We start from the raw sequence: 15,680 nt of genomic DNA, 5'->3' as shown, positions 1-15,680 counted from the left end.
GTTCAGAATATAGGATCAGCCCACTATAAACATCAGCATTTATTTATTTATTTATTGGTTAAATTTGAATGTCACTCTTCATCTGAAGATCACAGAGTAGTTCACAGCATAAAAAAACAAAATGAAAACACAAAATTTGTAATAAAACAAAAGCAAAACAAACCAATAAACCCCTCCTCCCACAGGCACATTTTAAATCCTTTCACACTTGCAAAAATGCAATTGTTAAAATTAATGCTTGAACATCCAGAGCCAGTTACTTCTGTTCCTGAGTTACTTTGCAGAGTAGATGGCAGCAGATAGATTTGATTGCTTTTTTTCCTGGACACATAATGGGACTCTGCTATTCTTTCCCTTCCTTTCCAATCTGTTTTTCTCACACAAGACAATACACTGGGGGCAGCTATGAATATCTTATTCTATAGAAATAAAGAGGAATTTTATTTACTTATTTGTTCAATAATATTTGATTCCTTGAGAATGCAAGGTGGACAAAAAAATAGTCAATATTCTTCCAGTTACTATGTGGACAGGGCTAAACACAAGGTTAAAAGCATAACTCCAGGCTGCAGTGAAAACTACTAAACTGTAGTGGGGCACATCCAAGACTCTTGCTCCTTTATCTGTATGAAAAGAGGAGGAGGAACCTTCTGTGTGTTGCATTACTGACTGTGGCATTTAACCCTGATTCCACTGCATATTCCACACTTCTAACCAATTCCCAGCTGAGAGATGCTGACTGAACAGCAGCAGTGCCATAAATGTGCTATAGTTGAAATTAACAACCTCCGCTTCCCTTTCCTGCTGCAAGCTGACTTTGACCCATCTTCCTCTCCATCGACCTCAACTTCCACGAGTTCTATTTTCTCCTTGGTCCCTTGTTTTCTCCTTCTTTCCCTTGTCCCTCCCTTCCTCCCTCCTTATCTTTTGTTTAGACTACAGTAACCCTGCAACTTAACAAGGGGAGCTACATTCTGGGGATTGTGCCTGAAGTCAAAATTGCGTATAGCCAAAACACATTGGGTTCAGTGGTGGGTGGGATCGCCAAAGCCTTTTTTCCCCTTGACACCCACCAAACGCATTTTACTTTCTTGAATCCTTTTTTTTTGCCAAGCATGTAAAGCTGAATGCACACAAGTTATATGTGCGTAAGTTGGAGGCTTACTGTACTTGCTTTCTTTCTTTCATCCATCATTACCTCTGTTCACTGACTTCTGACTCCCACTTTATAGCTGTTGTCAGTCACAGATAGCATTCTGCAGCGCCAGTTTTTGTGAATGGAATGAGGGTGCGGCTGTAGAGAAGGAAGTAGCTCAGTGGTAAGAGCGTCAAGGTAGGGCTGAGACAGCATCTCAGGTAGGGCTGAGAGCAACTCTTTGGCTGAAACTTTGGACAGCGTCTGCCATTCAGTGGAAGCAAGACCGAGCTAGATGAACCAGTGGTCTGACTCAGTACTGTATAAGGCAACTTCCAATGTTCACCTATGTGTTGCCTACTGCTGTCGGCTCATCGTACCAGCTTTGGTGCACTTTCCCGTCCTGACTCATGAAACATTGGACAGGGAGATGGATAAACCTATTTGATTCATGTGTGCTGGGGGGTGGGGAACCTCAGGTCTGGGGGCCAAATGCAGCCCTCCAAGTCTATCTGACCCTTGATTCCACACATGCAGTCCATATCCAGGCCATGCTGCTCCCCTTGCTGACTCTGGTTCCATCCCCGTCCCCATGTATACTTTTGCCTGGCTGGAATTGTGCCCCTGTAAGGGGGGGGCGGCGGCGCTGTGGGTTAAACAACAGAGCCTAGGACTTGCCTATCAGAAGGTCAGTGGTTCGAATCCCCGTGATGGGGTGAGCTCCGGTTGTTCAGTCCTTGCTCCTGCCAACCTAGCAGTTCGAAAACACACAGTGCAAGTAGATAAATAGGTACTGCTCCAGCGGGAAGGTAAACGGCATTTCCGTGCAATGCTCTAGTTTACCAGAAGCAGCTTAGTCATGCTGGCCACATGACCCGGCAGCTGTACGCCGGCTCCCTCGGCCAATAAAGTGAGATGAGCGCCACAACCCCAGAGTCAGCCAAAACCGTACCTAATGGTTAGGGGTCCCTTTACCTTTACCTTTAAGGGGGGGCGGTTACATCACATTTACTTGCTTGGATGGAGATGTACCTGTGTAAAAACACACACAAATTGAGCATAGCTTGAATGTAGCCTGCTGTACAAAGGCAAGGATCACAACCATTGCTCCACAGATGCTGTTTTGCCACAATCACCACTGGTAGGCAGCCCCCAGCAAAGTCCTCATGATGAAACATGGCCTCTAGATTTAAAAACGGTCTTGTTTCTCCCTTGCTGTATGCAGATATAGTTCCCCGCATATTAGTAGCAGCATGAACTAGGCAGTTCAGAGAAACAGCTGCCAGCTAATTCTGTATCATGTTGACTTCCTCGCCCCCTGACTGTCACTGTCGGCCTCAACTTCCATGACACATCTGAGCCATTTATTAAGATGAATACAGATGACCATGCCATGTTGCATACATGCACACTGTAAGTTAACCAGCTTGTAATTGGAATCAACCTAAACATAAGAATGTTGATGCAGAAAGTCTGCCACAACTCTTATTTCAGAACAGTGACTACAAATCCTCTAGGTTTCCTCCTTGGCTGAATGAGAAACTGATTATTCAGGCAGCCTAGAGAAAAAGTGGAATTTTAATACCATATAATACCAGCCCTACATTTTCCCAAAAGGGGCCCATGACGCAGTGTACAATAATTTTTTTAAAATCCAAATTAAAATAAAAAAGGAAACATGAAGCTATTCATGATTTTTATAGAGGAAAGAATGGATTGGGGTAAAAGAAGTAATGGATTAATTACTTCCCGAAGCCTCAGTGAAAGAAAATGGCTTTGGTTGGCTTCCAGAAGCTGAACATGCAGACTTCAGAGAGACCATCCTATGACCAAAAAGTTCTATTTCTAGTATAATGTTTTTGGGGCTGGGGCACATTTTCAAACTGGAGAAATTGGCATGGGCAGCATGCACCCCCCCCAACCTATTGGCTGTAACACAATGCTACTTTCAAGACTTTATTCCATCTGAAGAAGGGACCCTGCAGACACCAGGAACATGTGCACCCATGGAAGCCATGTTGGCAATCCCAGCTCTAGAGAATGCCAGCCACAAGTACAAGCAAGCAAGTCACCTAGAGCAGGATTTTACCCAGATATCTTTGTAACCATGGAGATTTGTAGAGAAGTCCCCTAAACTGTTTTGGGGCAAGACCAGCACCTCGGATTCAGCCAGATACACAAAACAAAAAGCAACACAAAAAGCAAAATCCGCGTTAGGGCAATACGCTTTATTCGGCGAGTCCAAAATGTCACAAATAGTATGCATACTATGATCACAGTATCTAAAACTGAATCCAGACAAGGCAGAAGTACCGTGGGCTGGTGGGACTGGTATTCAACCTGTTTTTGAACATGCCCATGGTTTGGTAGGAGGTGCTATTATATCTCTACAGCCTGATCACAGTTATCCATACAGTGGTAATACAGTGGTACCTCGGTTTAAGAACAGTCCGGTTTAAGAACGATTTGGTTTACAAACTCTGCAAAACCGGAAATAGTGTCCCAGTTTGAGAACTTTACCTCGGTCTAAGAACGGAATCCGAATGGTGGAAGGGAGGCCTCATTAGGGAAAGCGCGCCTCGGTTTAAGAACGGTTTCGGTTTAAGAACGGACTTGCGGAACAGATTAAGTTCGTAAACCGAGGTACCACTGTATCAGTTTAGATTACTGTGGGATGATAGCTTTTGAAGACTGCTGGATGTACAGTTAATGCAAGTCATGCAGCAGTTATGTAAGGGGACTGGCTGCTTGGAGTGAAAGCTCAATAGTTCTTTGACAGAGTTAAATTGGCTTCCGGTCCATTTCTGAAGAAAGTGCTGGTTTTGACCTAGAAAGCCCCAAACAGTTTAGGGCCAGATTACCTTTTCCTGCAAGCGAAATAGGATTCAGATCAGCATCAAAGGTCCTGCTCCAGGTTCTGCCACCCTGTGAGGTGCAGCAATGATAACCAAGAGTCTTTTCTGCTGCCTTTAAAATCCACGCCCCCCCCCCCGCAAGAGCTTCACCTGGTGCAATCTTCCTTCTCTTTCCAGAAGCAGGTGGAATCCTTTCGTATGCCCAGGCCTTCACAATATTTTACTGTAGTATCATTTTATTCTGATATCCCATTTTATGGTTGTATTATGCAAGCCTAGATGTGAAGTTTTGCTTTTTCTAAGAGTCACTTCGTAAACTGAACCCCAGAATTTTCAAAAGAGACAAAGACAAAATTTAAAATGACGAAAGGAACATGTATTTAAGTCCATTGGAAGATTATCGTTTTTGACATAACATTCCCCCTCCCTCAAAAATATACTTTAAATGATACATTCAAACAAGACACGATTCTAGCTTATTCACAACTAATAAAAAGTTTTAAAAGCTCTCTAAAGGTGCAAGGGGATTCAACCAATTATTAAATTATTTAAGAGCATTGTTTAAGGCCTCCCTAGACTGTGATTTCCAATGTAAAATATCAGTGAAGGGTAATTTACATAAAAATATGAGCTTCGTACTCTATTATTATTTTTTGTTTTAAAAAAAAAAAGCTTATAGAACGGCATTGCTGCCCAAAGGCTGAATGCACCGATTTATTTCGCTACATAATGAGCTATAGCTTATACACACAAAATACATTTTCAAGGCAAAGTTAAATCATTTGTCACTCTAAGTGTCATTATATTGCACTTCATTTAAGTAAAAATAACAGTAAATGTATAACTTGGCAAGTGTGTGGCCAGGGTCAGGTAGAGCTTTTGAGACTTTGTACTGGGTAATTCCAACAGTGCAAACCTTCGAGACAAACTTGTATACTATATACCACGTTTCTTTGCATCACTTTCAGTCACAAACAATATCAGAGGAAATTCACAGTATTTCCACAAATACATTTCACTTAGCCGTTTTAAAAAATATAAGTATGTTGGGATATATTACATATAAATCCAGTGATGGTTAAGCTACCTGCTCCAAACATACGCAGTATCTTTTTTCCACAAGCAATTATTTCCATATATTTTTTTAACTTCCCTGAGTCCATATTTAACAACATTGTAGATTTCAGGTACTTGCTAAAAAGAAGAAAAAGAAACCAAAACCAAAGCCGAAGCGATGGCAGCTTTCCTTGAGGGAGAAAACGGCAAAAAATTGTGCTCACATTAAGAACGAAAAGGAGGAAACTATTGTGCTTTAGCCTCCAAAATGCCACTGGCTGCTGTGTCCCCACATCCACTAACAAGGCCACTGGAATGCCTTAGCGAGTCGGCTCCGAGGTTAGCCAAGAGAAGATCGGTGTGTCGAATCAGCAACTGCATAAGGTCTTCCGCTAGGTTATCTATAGTGGAGTACCGTACCTTTTCAAAGTCAAAAATGTCTTTCAGGAAATAGAGAACCTGGTCCTGGTAAAAACAAACACAAAGCAAATACACTTATTTGTGATCATCATCAGGCTCCGAGATTTATTACAGAAGTATTTCTTTCTCATTTTGCCTGGGTTTTTTTTTTAAATCAGTAATAGTATAAAATTAGTGGCAATGAACTCTCCTGGTGTAATGAAGCAGCATACCTTGAAGAAGTTGCATAATTCATACAGAGAATTCCTGGGGCCAAGGAAGCCCCATGCCAGAACAGGGCTGATGTGTTCACAAATAGCATAGAAGTGTGCAAAGAAGCCATCAGGAACCTAGAGATGTAATCAGTGCAGAAAAGGTAAATCACTTCCTGCTTCCGCGTATGAATAGCTGTTATGTCAAATGAAGACACTAAAGGAGGGGGGAGGCTTCACTTTTATTGCTCAGCAAGTGATTCACCAGCGACAAGTTTCCCAGGGGCAGAGAATCTAGCGCCCTTCAGATGTTGCTGGAACTATAACTCCCAACCATCCCTGGCTAGCAGTTGGGAATCCAATGAAATCTGGAGGAACCACAGCCCCCCCCCAACTCACCACTTGTCCACACTATTTTAATAAGTTTCTAAATAAACCAATTTACACTGTGAACTAAAGTCATACCAGCTTTCACTTTTGATTTCTTCATAGGTGTACAAATATTCCTAATATCTAGGCACCCTTGCCACATTATACATATATAAACTTCTGGACATAACTGAATGTTGGACTTTCTCCAACTACCTTAACATGGACAACCCATAACCATGTGATCCACTGTCATTTTTATGCATTACAATTTTTGGGGGAAGAGTGAATAGTTGTTCTTTTACTGGTTAATAGGGAATTAAAGTTATATTTAATTGGATATTCACCATTAGATGTCAAAATGGCAAACAGCCTCCTATTTCTGGAGCCCCCAGCATGGCACCTATGGGCACCACTGCACCCACCAAGGCCCTCTGCCATTCTCAATTCTTATCTTGCGGTTTTTACAGTGTCGATAAATATGAGGTGGCTACTTCTAAAAGATCCCCTCAGATTTCACTGGATGCAACATTTAACTAGTGGAATCATAAATTTGTCTCCTGGGAGGGCTAGGTCATGCCCATAGTAGCTGTATCTCAACCACTGTCCTATTGCCATGGCACCCCAATTTTGCTCCGCTGAACAATAAAAGCTGGCCCTCACATATGATTCGCAACTTCTCTCTTCACATTCCTAATAATTTACCCAATTATATATGTTACTGCAAACGAGGGTATAGAAATTTATAACTATGCTGGTTTAGCAAGTGGCCTTGCAAAACTTATAGCACAACATTACATGCCATAATTTAGATACCCATACCTACAAAGGTATTTTAAAAAGTAAAACCTGTTCGGATGCCTGATTATCGTCTTCCAAAGCAACTACACTATTCCGAACTTAAAAATGGAAAGCGTAATGCTGGTGGTCAACAAAAGAGGTTTAAAGACTCTCTCAAGGTGAATCTAAAAAAATGTAGTATAAGCACCGACAACTGGGAAACCCTGGCCTGCGAGCGCTCCAATTGGAGAACAGCCTTTACCAAAGATGTCATGGACTTTGAAGACACTCAAACTCAGGATGAAAGGGAGAAACGTGCTAAGAGGAAAGCATGCTTGGCAAACCCTCACCATGATCAACTCCCACCCAGAAACCTATATCCCCACTGTGGAAGGATGTGTGGATCCAGAACTGGCCTCCACAGTCACTGTTAATACTGTGTTCATGGAAGACAATCTTACTTGGCTACAAGCGATCGCCAAAGAAGAATACCACCCTTATCTACAAAAGTATTTAAAAAAGGAAAACCTGCTTACCTTCATTTGTTGCTTTTTTTGTTTTAGAACTGACCAGCAGCTTGAAGCCACAGCCTAAGAGTCAGAAGAAGAGGAGAAGTAAGGGTTGTAGCAAACACTGTGTGCCCAAGCAGAGCAAACTTCCACTTGCACAATGAGACTTCACTCTCCTCTCCTCCCCACCTGCACTCTCTCAGAATCTGCTCTGGTGGGATTGGGGAAACCTCTGGAACATATTCTTAGGGTGAATGGACTGCCATGGGGCAGGGGGAATAGAAGATGATGCAGGACCTTTGTGCAAGCTGACATTCATTCAGTGTTCGATTCCACCCTACTGTACTTACCTATTTAGAAATATTCATTACATAAAACCAGCTGGTAATTTTCCTAAATTTGAAGTTGTATTATTTTTAGTTTAAGGTTTTTAAGTTACTATTGGGTTGTTGATTGTCAAGTTGACAGGCTTCACTTACGTTAAAATAAATTAGGCTGGTCTATAGGTGAAAACAGGTCAATGGTGCACCTTCATTATTATTAGAAGGGAAAGTGTGATAATCAAGGAAAGGTAGGACCACAACCAAGGGGAAAAGAGAAAGTAAAAGACATATGTCCATGTCAGTCACAGAAAGACTTATACCTTTTTAATGAGGTGCACAATTTCACACACAATAAAAAAAAAACCTATACACACAAAGAATGAAAGTGGGAACCTTAGCAGAGACATGGGACAAGAGTGGGCTGCACCTCCTCACACAATTGTTAATATGACTTTGCTTGAAAAGTCATTCTTGGTGCATGCAAAACAGTCGCCGGAAGCTTCTGGATCAGGGTGCTATTCTGCTGGACAGTCAAGTGAAATCAGTAGGATCAGTAGAAGTCCAAATGAAATCAGGACATTATCATTACGCCATATTTCTTTTCTCCGACCATAGCAGTGAATGAATATGGCTATGTTTTCATGTGTGTGTGTCTGTGTATGACTTCTGCTAAGCTGTCTCTCAGCAAAGAGAGCTGTACTATAGTTTCTGCAGCATCTTGATCTGGCTACTTGTAAAAGGCAGGAAGCTGGGTTCAAAGGGCAGCTCAGCTGACACAGTACAACTGTTCTTATGCTAGTTTCCAAACTCCATGGAATGTTTCAGTATATTAAAAAAGAAGCAATACTTCGGCGCTTTATACAGCGCTAGACCAAATCAATCTCTCTCTCTCTCTTTCAGCTTAGGAACTTTGTTTTCTAAAGTTAGATTACTTACTATTTTGTACATAAGTTTGCTAATAAGACTTTTCTTCTTGGTCTGCTAAACTCAGAAATGTGCATACTTTTAGTCAATTTTAACTGCTCCAATAGCAGGCACCCAGCTATGTAACAGTTCTTCTTGCCAACTTGGCGAAGCGACTTTTTTGCCATTGCCTTCTGAAATCTATAGCTTTTGTATTATGTTATATGACTGTAAATAAATCCTTTCTGCTTTTCATATTTTAATACTATTAGAGCTTAAATGCAAGCCAAAATCCCCAGTGTATTTAAATGCCAAAAGATGTTTTAAAGCCAGAAGTATTTGTGACCATAAAAACAAAGAACAAACCACATACTTTTGTTTTGACCACACTGTTAAAAAAACCCCAACACACTCACTTAAGAAAAAAAACATACTTCAAATAGTTTTTGACACAGCTAAGCAGTTTTGTCCTAATAAGGATTGGAATAATACAATATACAGATGGCAAAAACTTTTGTCTCCCATAGGGCATAACAGAATTTGAATGGAATGCAATGCTACTTCGGTACTGGGAGGCAAAACGCTGACAAAATTCCATTGAGAAAAAGTCTGTCTCTGTGTGTCTATCTAATCATATATCCAACAGGAGGGGGAAACAAAACAAGATATCAAGACAAGAATAAAACTGATGCCCTTTTAAAATGCGCTGGGGAGGAAGGGTTATTGGGTTGTTATTGTTTTTATCTAGTTTGTTTTTTTATAGGACAGGGGTATAGGACGGTATACAATTTTTAATAATAGATGTTAGATAGTTTTATTCCTTCCATTTCCAATGAGTCCAATGAGAGCTGGTCACCCTCAAGTCCTATTGAAGTTAATGGGTTTTGCAACTTTAACTCTGTGCTTAAAGTTGTCATTGATTGAAGATCATCATGTATAACTTTCTCAACAGGGATTCCCACGTGTAAACATCATTTTCAGCATTTTATCCTCCACAAATCTTTCAAAGCCATCCAGCTTGATGGCTATCATCACCTTTCATGGGAGCAAATTCCAGAGACTTGTCTATCTTAGGCTGCAGAAGTATCTGGTCTCATCGGGTTCATCATAGACCTAGAGCATCAACCACTCAAGATGAGAAGTTCCAATCTGTAATCCTAGTGAACTGACAAAATTGATCTCCAGCTACCATCTTGAAGGATCAAGTAAGTTTTACACCAAGGCAACAGTTGAAGGATGTTAGCAGAATATTAAATATTATTCACCATAGCAACTCTGGGGGGGAAAGCCAGCAGCACTTCTCTCAGATATTGGGACATACCTATGCATACAATAGCAGCCAGAACCCATTAATCCATGTTGAAACAGGTCCACTGCTGGCACATGACACCAGTAAAAATGCATCACATAAATAATAGATTTTCTGCTGAGCGCAGGAAGAAATATGCCAAGTGAGCGAGAACCATTTTCTTCTGTGGTAGGTGTGTCCAGAAGTACAAGGTTTTTGGCTGGAGGTATCATATGAGATTCCGGGATGCAAGTTTGCGCCCAGGGGGATTCCCCCCCCCACAATGACTTGATGCTACCAATGTTTGCTCCTCACATGGCCAATCCCTAGAAATTGTGTGCAGTTTGCACTATTAATGGTTGTTTTCCTAGGCTGTAGCAACTGGTGCTTTGTTGTTTAGTCATTTAGTCGTGTCCGACTCTTCGTGACCCCATGGACCAGAGCATGCCAGGCACTTCTGTACTCCACTGCTTCCCGCAGTTTGGTCAAACTCATGCTGGTAGCTTCGAGAACACTGTCTAACCATCTCGTCCTCTGCCGTTCCCTTCTCCTTGTGTCCTCAATCTTTCCCAACATCGGGGTCTTTTCCAGAGAGTCTTCTCTTCTCATGAGGTAGCCAAAGTATTGGAGCCTCAGCTTCAGGATCTGTCCTTCCAGTGAGCACTCAGGGCTGATTTCCTTAAGAATGGATAGGTTTGATCTTCTTGCAGTCCATGGGACTCTCAAAACTGGTGCTTTGGGACCACCCAATTCATCACAGCAGGTGAGCCTGAGATCTAACAGTGCAGCACAATTTTGTAGAAATTTTATATAATTATTTTATAGAAATTTTGTGCCATACCAAAAATATGGTACCAAATATTTGAGAATCGCTATACCATCCTAAGAAGAAGAAGAGTTTGGATTTGATATACCGCTTTATCACTACCCTAAGGAGTCTCAAAGCAGCTAACAATCTCCTTTCCCTTCCTCCCCCACAACAAAAACTCTGTGAGGTGAGTGGGGCTGAGAGACTTCAGAGAAGTGTGACTAGCCCAAGGTCACCCAGCAGCTGAATGTGGAGGAGCGGGGAAGCAAACCCGGTTCACCAGATTACGAGTCTACTGCTCTTAACCACTACACCATACTGGCTCTCCTACACCACGCTGATACTTACATAGATGTCCTGGGTTGTTGTTGTTTTATAAAATGTGAACGTCAGCAATACTCAGCAATGGCACTCAACAAGGAGTGGCATGATGACTTGAAGGAAGTGGTGTCTGAGAGCTTAAAAAGCAGCATTTCTAACAAAGTTTCTGCACTCTCAGTAATGTGGAATTATTCCAAAGAAGGCTGGACTTAATGGATCTTAGTGTGATCCCAACAAGGTAGTTCTTTAGGTTCTTAAGAAGGCTGCATATTCAAGATCACTTCACACAAGTTAGAATGCACTGTTGTGTTGCAAATTTTACACATACTGGTCAACTACAGGGGTCCTCATTCCAAGAAAAGACCATGTAAGATAGCCTATTCCATAGGTGGTCCAATTGCAATCACCCTTGGGTGAAACAAATGCAAGGGTGACCTAATTAGACTTCGGGTTCCAACATATGCGATCAGTGCAATGCAATTTCTTAAAATGACATGCTTCATCTGTGTAGTTTAAGGTGCCATTCTTCATTCATTAAATCAGTTCAGACTGTGAAATGAGGTAGCAGTTATTCTTCAAACTTCACTGCTTTGCACTTCTTGATGAGTGTCTGTGTCAGCTGAATCCAAGCAAAACCAGTGTCTATGAATGCATGTATGCTTGCACAAGTCTTGTTGTTAGTCACCAATCATGGAGTGTAACCATTTCTTTTGAGAAAGTAACTTTCAACAACTACTGAACAGATCTCTCTGTGACATGAAGGCCCAGGTGGGCAAACTGGATAGAGCAGGCACCCCCAATCGCGGCCCTCCAGCTGTTTTGGGACTACAACTCCCATCATCCCTGACCACTGGTCCTGTTAGCTAGGGATGATAGGAGTTGTAGTCCCAAAACAGCTGGAGGGCCAAGTTTGGGGATGCCTGGGATAGAATTTGCTATATGTATTTTTAATGGCTTAGATATGTGGATAAAAAATATTAATATATTTTCACTCTTGCAGACATTTCCTTTTATTATACAAAGTACTAAGACTATGACGATCCAAAATATGAGAGTTTCATGGTTAAATTTTATGCAGATTAGTAGTCTGCAGAAAGCCAATTAAGGTTCTTGCAGGTATGAATCAAAACTGCTTAATGAGTAAAAGGAATCTGAAACAGATTATCCAACCATAATGTAATTTCCTCTAAATTTAAATATCGCTCAGAGGAATGCAATCATGTCCAATATTCTGCAACCACTATATGAAAGCATGGAACCAAACAAAGCCACTTACAGTTTCTTTGAAAGAGGAATTCAGCCAATTGTTATTGACCACATTTTGTATAGACATAGGTGGATTCTCTAAATCTTCAAAGGAATCCATTAATACGAAGTCCAGAACAACATCATAGAAATTTAGATGTTTCACCTGCGGAGCATCGGAATATTTATAAAGTTACTGAGCTCATTTATACAACTTCCAGGTCTATAATAATAGCATAAATAAATGACACTGGGGGGAAACCAACAAATTTTAGTGAAATTGTTTAATAAACTGTCTAAGCAGACAGACTAAAGTAATAAAATTGACACCGTGAAATAGAGACAAAATAAAGAACAATAAGGGAATTGCAATTGTCTAACCAGGGTGAGATAACATTTACAAATTATTGAACTATTTTTTTACAACATATACTTACTCCCCAAGCAGCAAGCTCCATTTCAGTATTAGCCCAATGATCAGACTGCTCTAAGAAAGAGATCATTTCATCAAATACTTCCTCAAATTTCTTTGGGTTCTGTGGGGGAAAAAACCAACAAGCAGGAGACAAATTATGCATGTTTCTTTAGTTCTTAATTAGAGATAATAATTGCTTCCATTTAGTGCCTGAGTAATCTAGAAAGACTGGCTTCAGTCCAATGCTCTGATAGAACACATGGAACTCCTTTGTGATTCATTTCAACTAGAGCAGCTCTGTCAGCACAACTGGAATGTTTATACAACGCTGTCACTGAAACTGAGATCAATGCAGATGCTGGACTGCACCTTAGCATATATATTGACTTGAATGTGTTTGTAAGGACATTCTTTTTTGGGCAATCAAAATCCATGGCTGTAAACAATTACAGAATGTACCACCTTTCAGAATCAGGTCTGCCAAATACTTGCTGCTTACTTCACAGTGAGAGGAGGCAACTACGGGGAAATAATCATGTCTACTCAGAAGTAAGTCCTATCAAATTCAATGGGGTTTATTCTCAGGCGAGTGGCATCAGGATTACAGCCTATGACCACAAAGCTTTCTTGAACATTAAATCCACCATACAAATTAATTAAACAAAAGTGTTTACCTTTCTAGCTCTCATGATTAGCGCGCACAAGATTTTTCTTCCACTTTCGGCAAGAAATATTCTATTTGCAGCGTTGGAAAAGATTACCTGTAATGGATCACTAGGTATTACCCATCTGAGATCACTTACATTCTTAACTGTCTTAATAAATAATAATAAAATTTTGTACCCCGCCAATCTGACTGGGTTACCCCAGCCACTCTGGGCGGCTTACAACATTTCTTTTAATTCTACCAGCCAGGGCTTTTTTTCAGCTGGAACAAACTGAATGACATTGTCCTCTTTCTATGCTCCTCCCAATGGAAACATGCAGATGGGGACAGATATACCCCTGCTTTAACTCGTTTACATACTGTCTTCTCTTGTATATTATTTACTACGAAGCTCGATGACTAAGCTCTTTAGCGATGAAATGAGCACTGAACCACTGGTATATCACAAGTGGACTCTTCATTTACTGTGTTTGCTATTGTTTAAGATAAAACCTATTTGAGAAAGCAACTACTTTTGCCATTTTTATGGACGTTTAGTGTTTGTTTACCGATAGCTGCCTTGGTGATATTATCTTGTGTCGATTGCAGAATTCAATTGCCATTATAAGAGAACAAGGGAAATGCTCATGGTAAGTTCCGGCACCTCTTTTCTAGAAAAATAGCACTGCTGCCAACAAGTTCCCCTGAAAATAGTCCATTTTCCAAGCAAACTTACTTTGAAAGGTTTCGAGGATACAGATAGACAGGTAGAGAAGATGCTAGTGGCAGAAAGAATTAGCTATCAATTGTGAAATACACTGGTAGGAAACAAGGCCTCTGTTGCTGGTGTCCTCCCGACTTATATATATAGAACTTAAATAGTATGTGACTAAGAAGATATATTGAATACAACCCAATGGTATTATTTCCATCTTGAAAACAAATCACAATTACCCTTGATGATTGGGCGGTTTGGCTGATCTGTTAGAAAACATACTGCCACAGGAGTTTTGTGCCTATGTGGTATGGAGGTCAGCCTTAAGGAGCTGATTGAACATTTACCTGAAAAGCTTGGCGGATACAATGGAGCTTAGCAAGAAAGTCGCTGTCCCCCAGACACTCCAACGTATCAGTCCTATTTACAGAGACAACAACAAAAAGGCACTTGAAACTTAACGGTTGACTTGCTCTTTAATTCAAGCCAATATAAAAAAGATTGCATACAAAGCACTGTTTTGCTTTTAGAAAATGTGCAAGTAATATTAGGGAAAGCAGACAAAACATTTAGTACCGTAAGACTCGTGAATAAATCTTGCCCTCTTCTGCCAGGTGCATAGCTTCTTCGTATAATGGGCAATGGCACAGCGAATCCAGATTATAAGAGTTTCGGCTCTCTTTGTGTTCTGCAAGCTAGAAGAGGGAGACCTTCTCAAGATCAGCTGGCTAACATCCTGAAACACTTCCACAAATATCAAGAGCTAAATGCCCTTTGTGTTATTTCTATGCAAGATCCATCTCTTTCGACATTAGTTAAAAGATAAATATCCAGTACTGCAGCTTGCAAAGAAAAGCCACAGTGACACACTGGGACAAGGGCCTGCTGCTGAATCATGTCCCCGAGGAGCAGAAATGGATAGCTGGCATCCATGCAAGGCAAGCCAGGGCTGAGGGCTACATCATATAGCTTGTCACTTGAACGCTAGCCCAACTAACAGTTTGCCTTGCATAAGGCAAGAACTTTCAATGCATCTTCCATTTATAATGGACATTCTTAATGTGCAAAGCATGGGAAAGAGACTTTGTAATCATATAGTATTAAAACGGTCTTTAGTAGCTGTTGCGTCGGAGTAGCACTTTGCAACAACAGCTGAATGCTTGTGAGTGCCCAACTGCTTTTGTGGCACATTCCAGAAAAGCCAAGACATGCAAGGAAGGGGAGAGATAATTTACAAGCCATCTTCTAATTATATTTTACCAAGGGAGGGATTGCAAACAGAGTAATAGGATTCTAAAGCATTTTAAGGGAGGGCAGTTGAAAACTGAAAAGAAAACTCATACAGCAGCATGTTTCATGATGGCAGGGACTATGCAATCCCCTCCCCACAACCCATAGGTCCAATAGTGCAGAAACACCCATAAGAGAATTAAGTTTAAGATGCAGCAAGCAAAGCCAAAACCAGTGTCGTCAAGGGAAAGGGCCCTTCAAAACCACTTCAGCAATTTCTACAGGAACTTTGCATTACTGGTATATGTAGTCTTCTCAAACTTACATTTCATACAGCCTACAGACACCAATATTAGTTTTTGTTACCAACAACAGAAATCAGTTCCCTTAAACTCAAAATCTTCTATTTGGTTTCTGCTACTGGGTGTAATCACCAGCAGCAGCACTGCCACAATTTATTTCTAGAACATT

At 40.9% G+C, this 15,680-nt stretch overlaps 1 protein-coding gene and 1 long non-coding RNA gene across 5 annotated transcripts in view; one reads left to right on the top strand and one right to left on the bottom strand.

Annotated features, from left to right (window-relative positions):
* Positions 1-3,400: 3,400 nt before the first annotated feature.
* LOC308478883 lies at positions 3,401-4,647 on the top strand. The gene is made up of 2 exons (XR_013987352.1): positions 3,401-4,143; positions 4,174-4,647. It is a non-coding gene; the product is annotated as an uncharacterized lncRNA (long non-coding RNA).
* Positions 4,648-4,654: 7 nt separating this feature from the next.
* MIGA1 (mitoguardin 1) overlaps positions 4,655-15,680 on the bottom strand; it is a 36,193-nt gene continuing 25,167 nt past the window's right edge. For all 4 annotated transcript variants that reach the window (XM_081008997.1, XM_081008995.1, XM_081008998.1 and 1 more), the window contains exons 9-16: positions 14,556-14,674; positions 14,327-14,399; positions 13,293-13,379; positions 12,641-12,739; positions 12,235-12,369; positions 7,343-7,396; positions 5,679-5,795; positions 4,655-5,511 (exon numbers count right to left, since the gene is read on the bottom strand). In XM_081008997.1, coding sequence (XP_080865123.1) covers positions 5,293-5,511; positions 5,679-5,795; positions 7,343-7,396; positions 12,235-12,369; positions 12,641-12,739; positions 13,293-13,379; positions 14,327-14,399; positions 14,556-14,674 — 903 coding nt within the window. In that variant the 3' untranslated portion in view covers positions 4,655-5,292. The remainder of the gene's footprint in view (positions 5,512-5,678; positions 5,796-7,342; positions 7,397-12,234; positions 12,370-12,640; positions 12,740-13,292; positions 13,380-14,326; positions 14,400-14,555; positions 14,675-15,680) is intronic.

Source organism: Podarcis pityusensis, assembly GCF_964106645.2.
Source record: "Podarcis pityusensis genome assembly, chromosome: 6".
NCBI classification, from domain to species: domain Eukaryota; kingdom Metazoa; phylum Chordata; class Lepidosauria; order Squamata; family Lacertidae; genus Podarcis; species Podarcis pityusensis.
The sequence above is the reverse complement of the archived record's forward strand: the minus strand, read 5'-3'. Positions and strand labels throughout refer to the sequence as shown.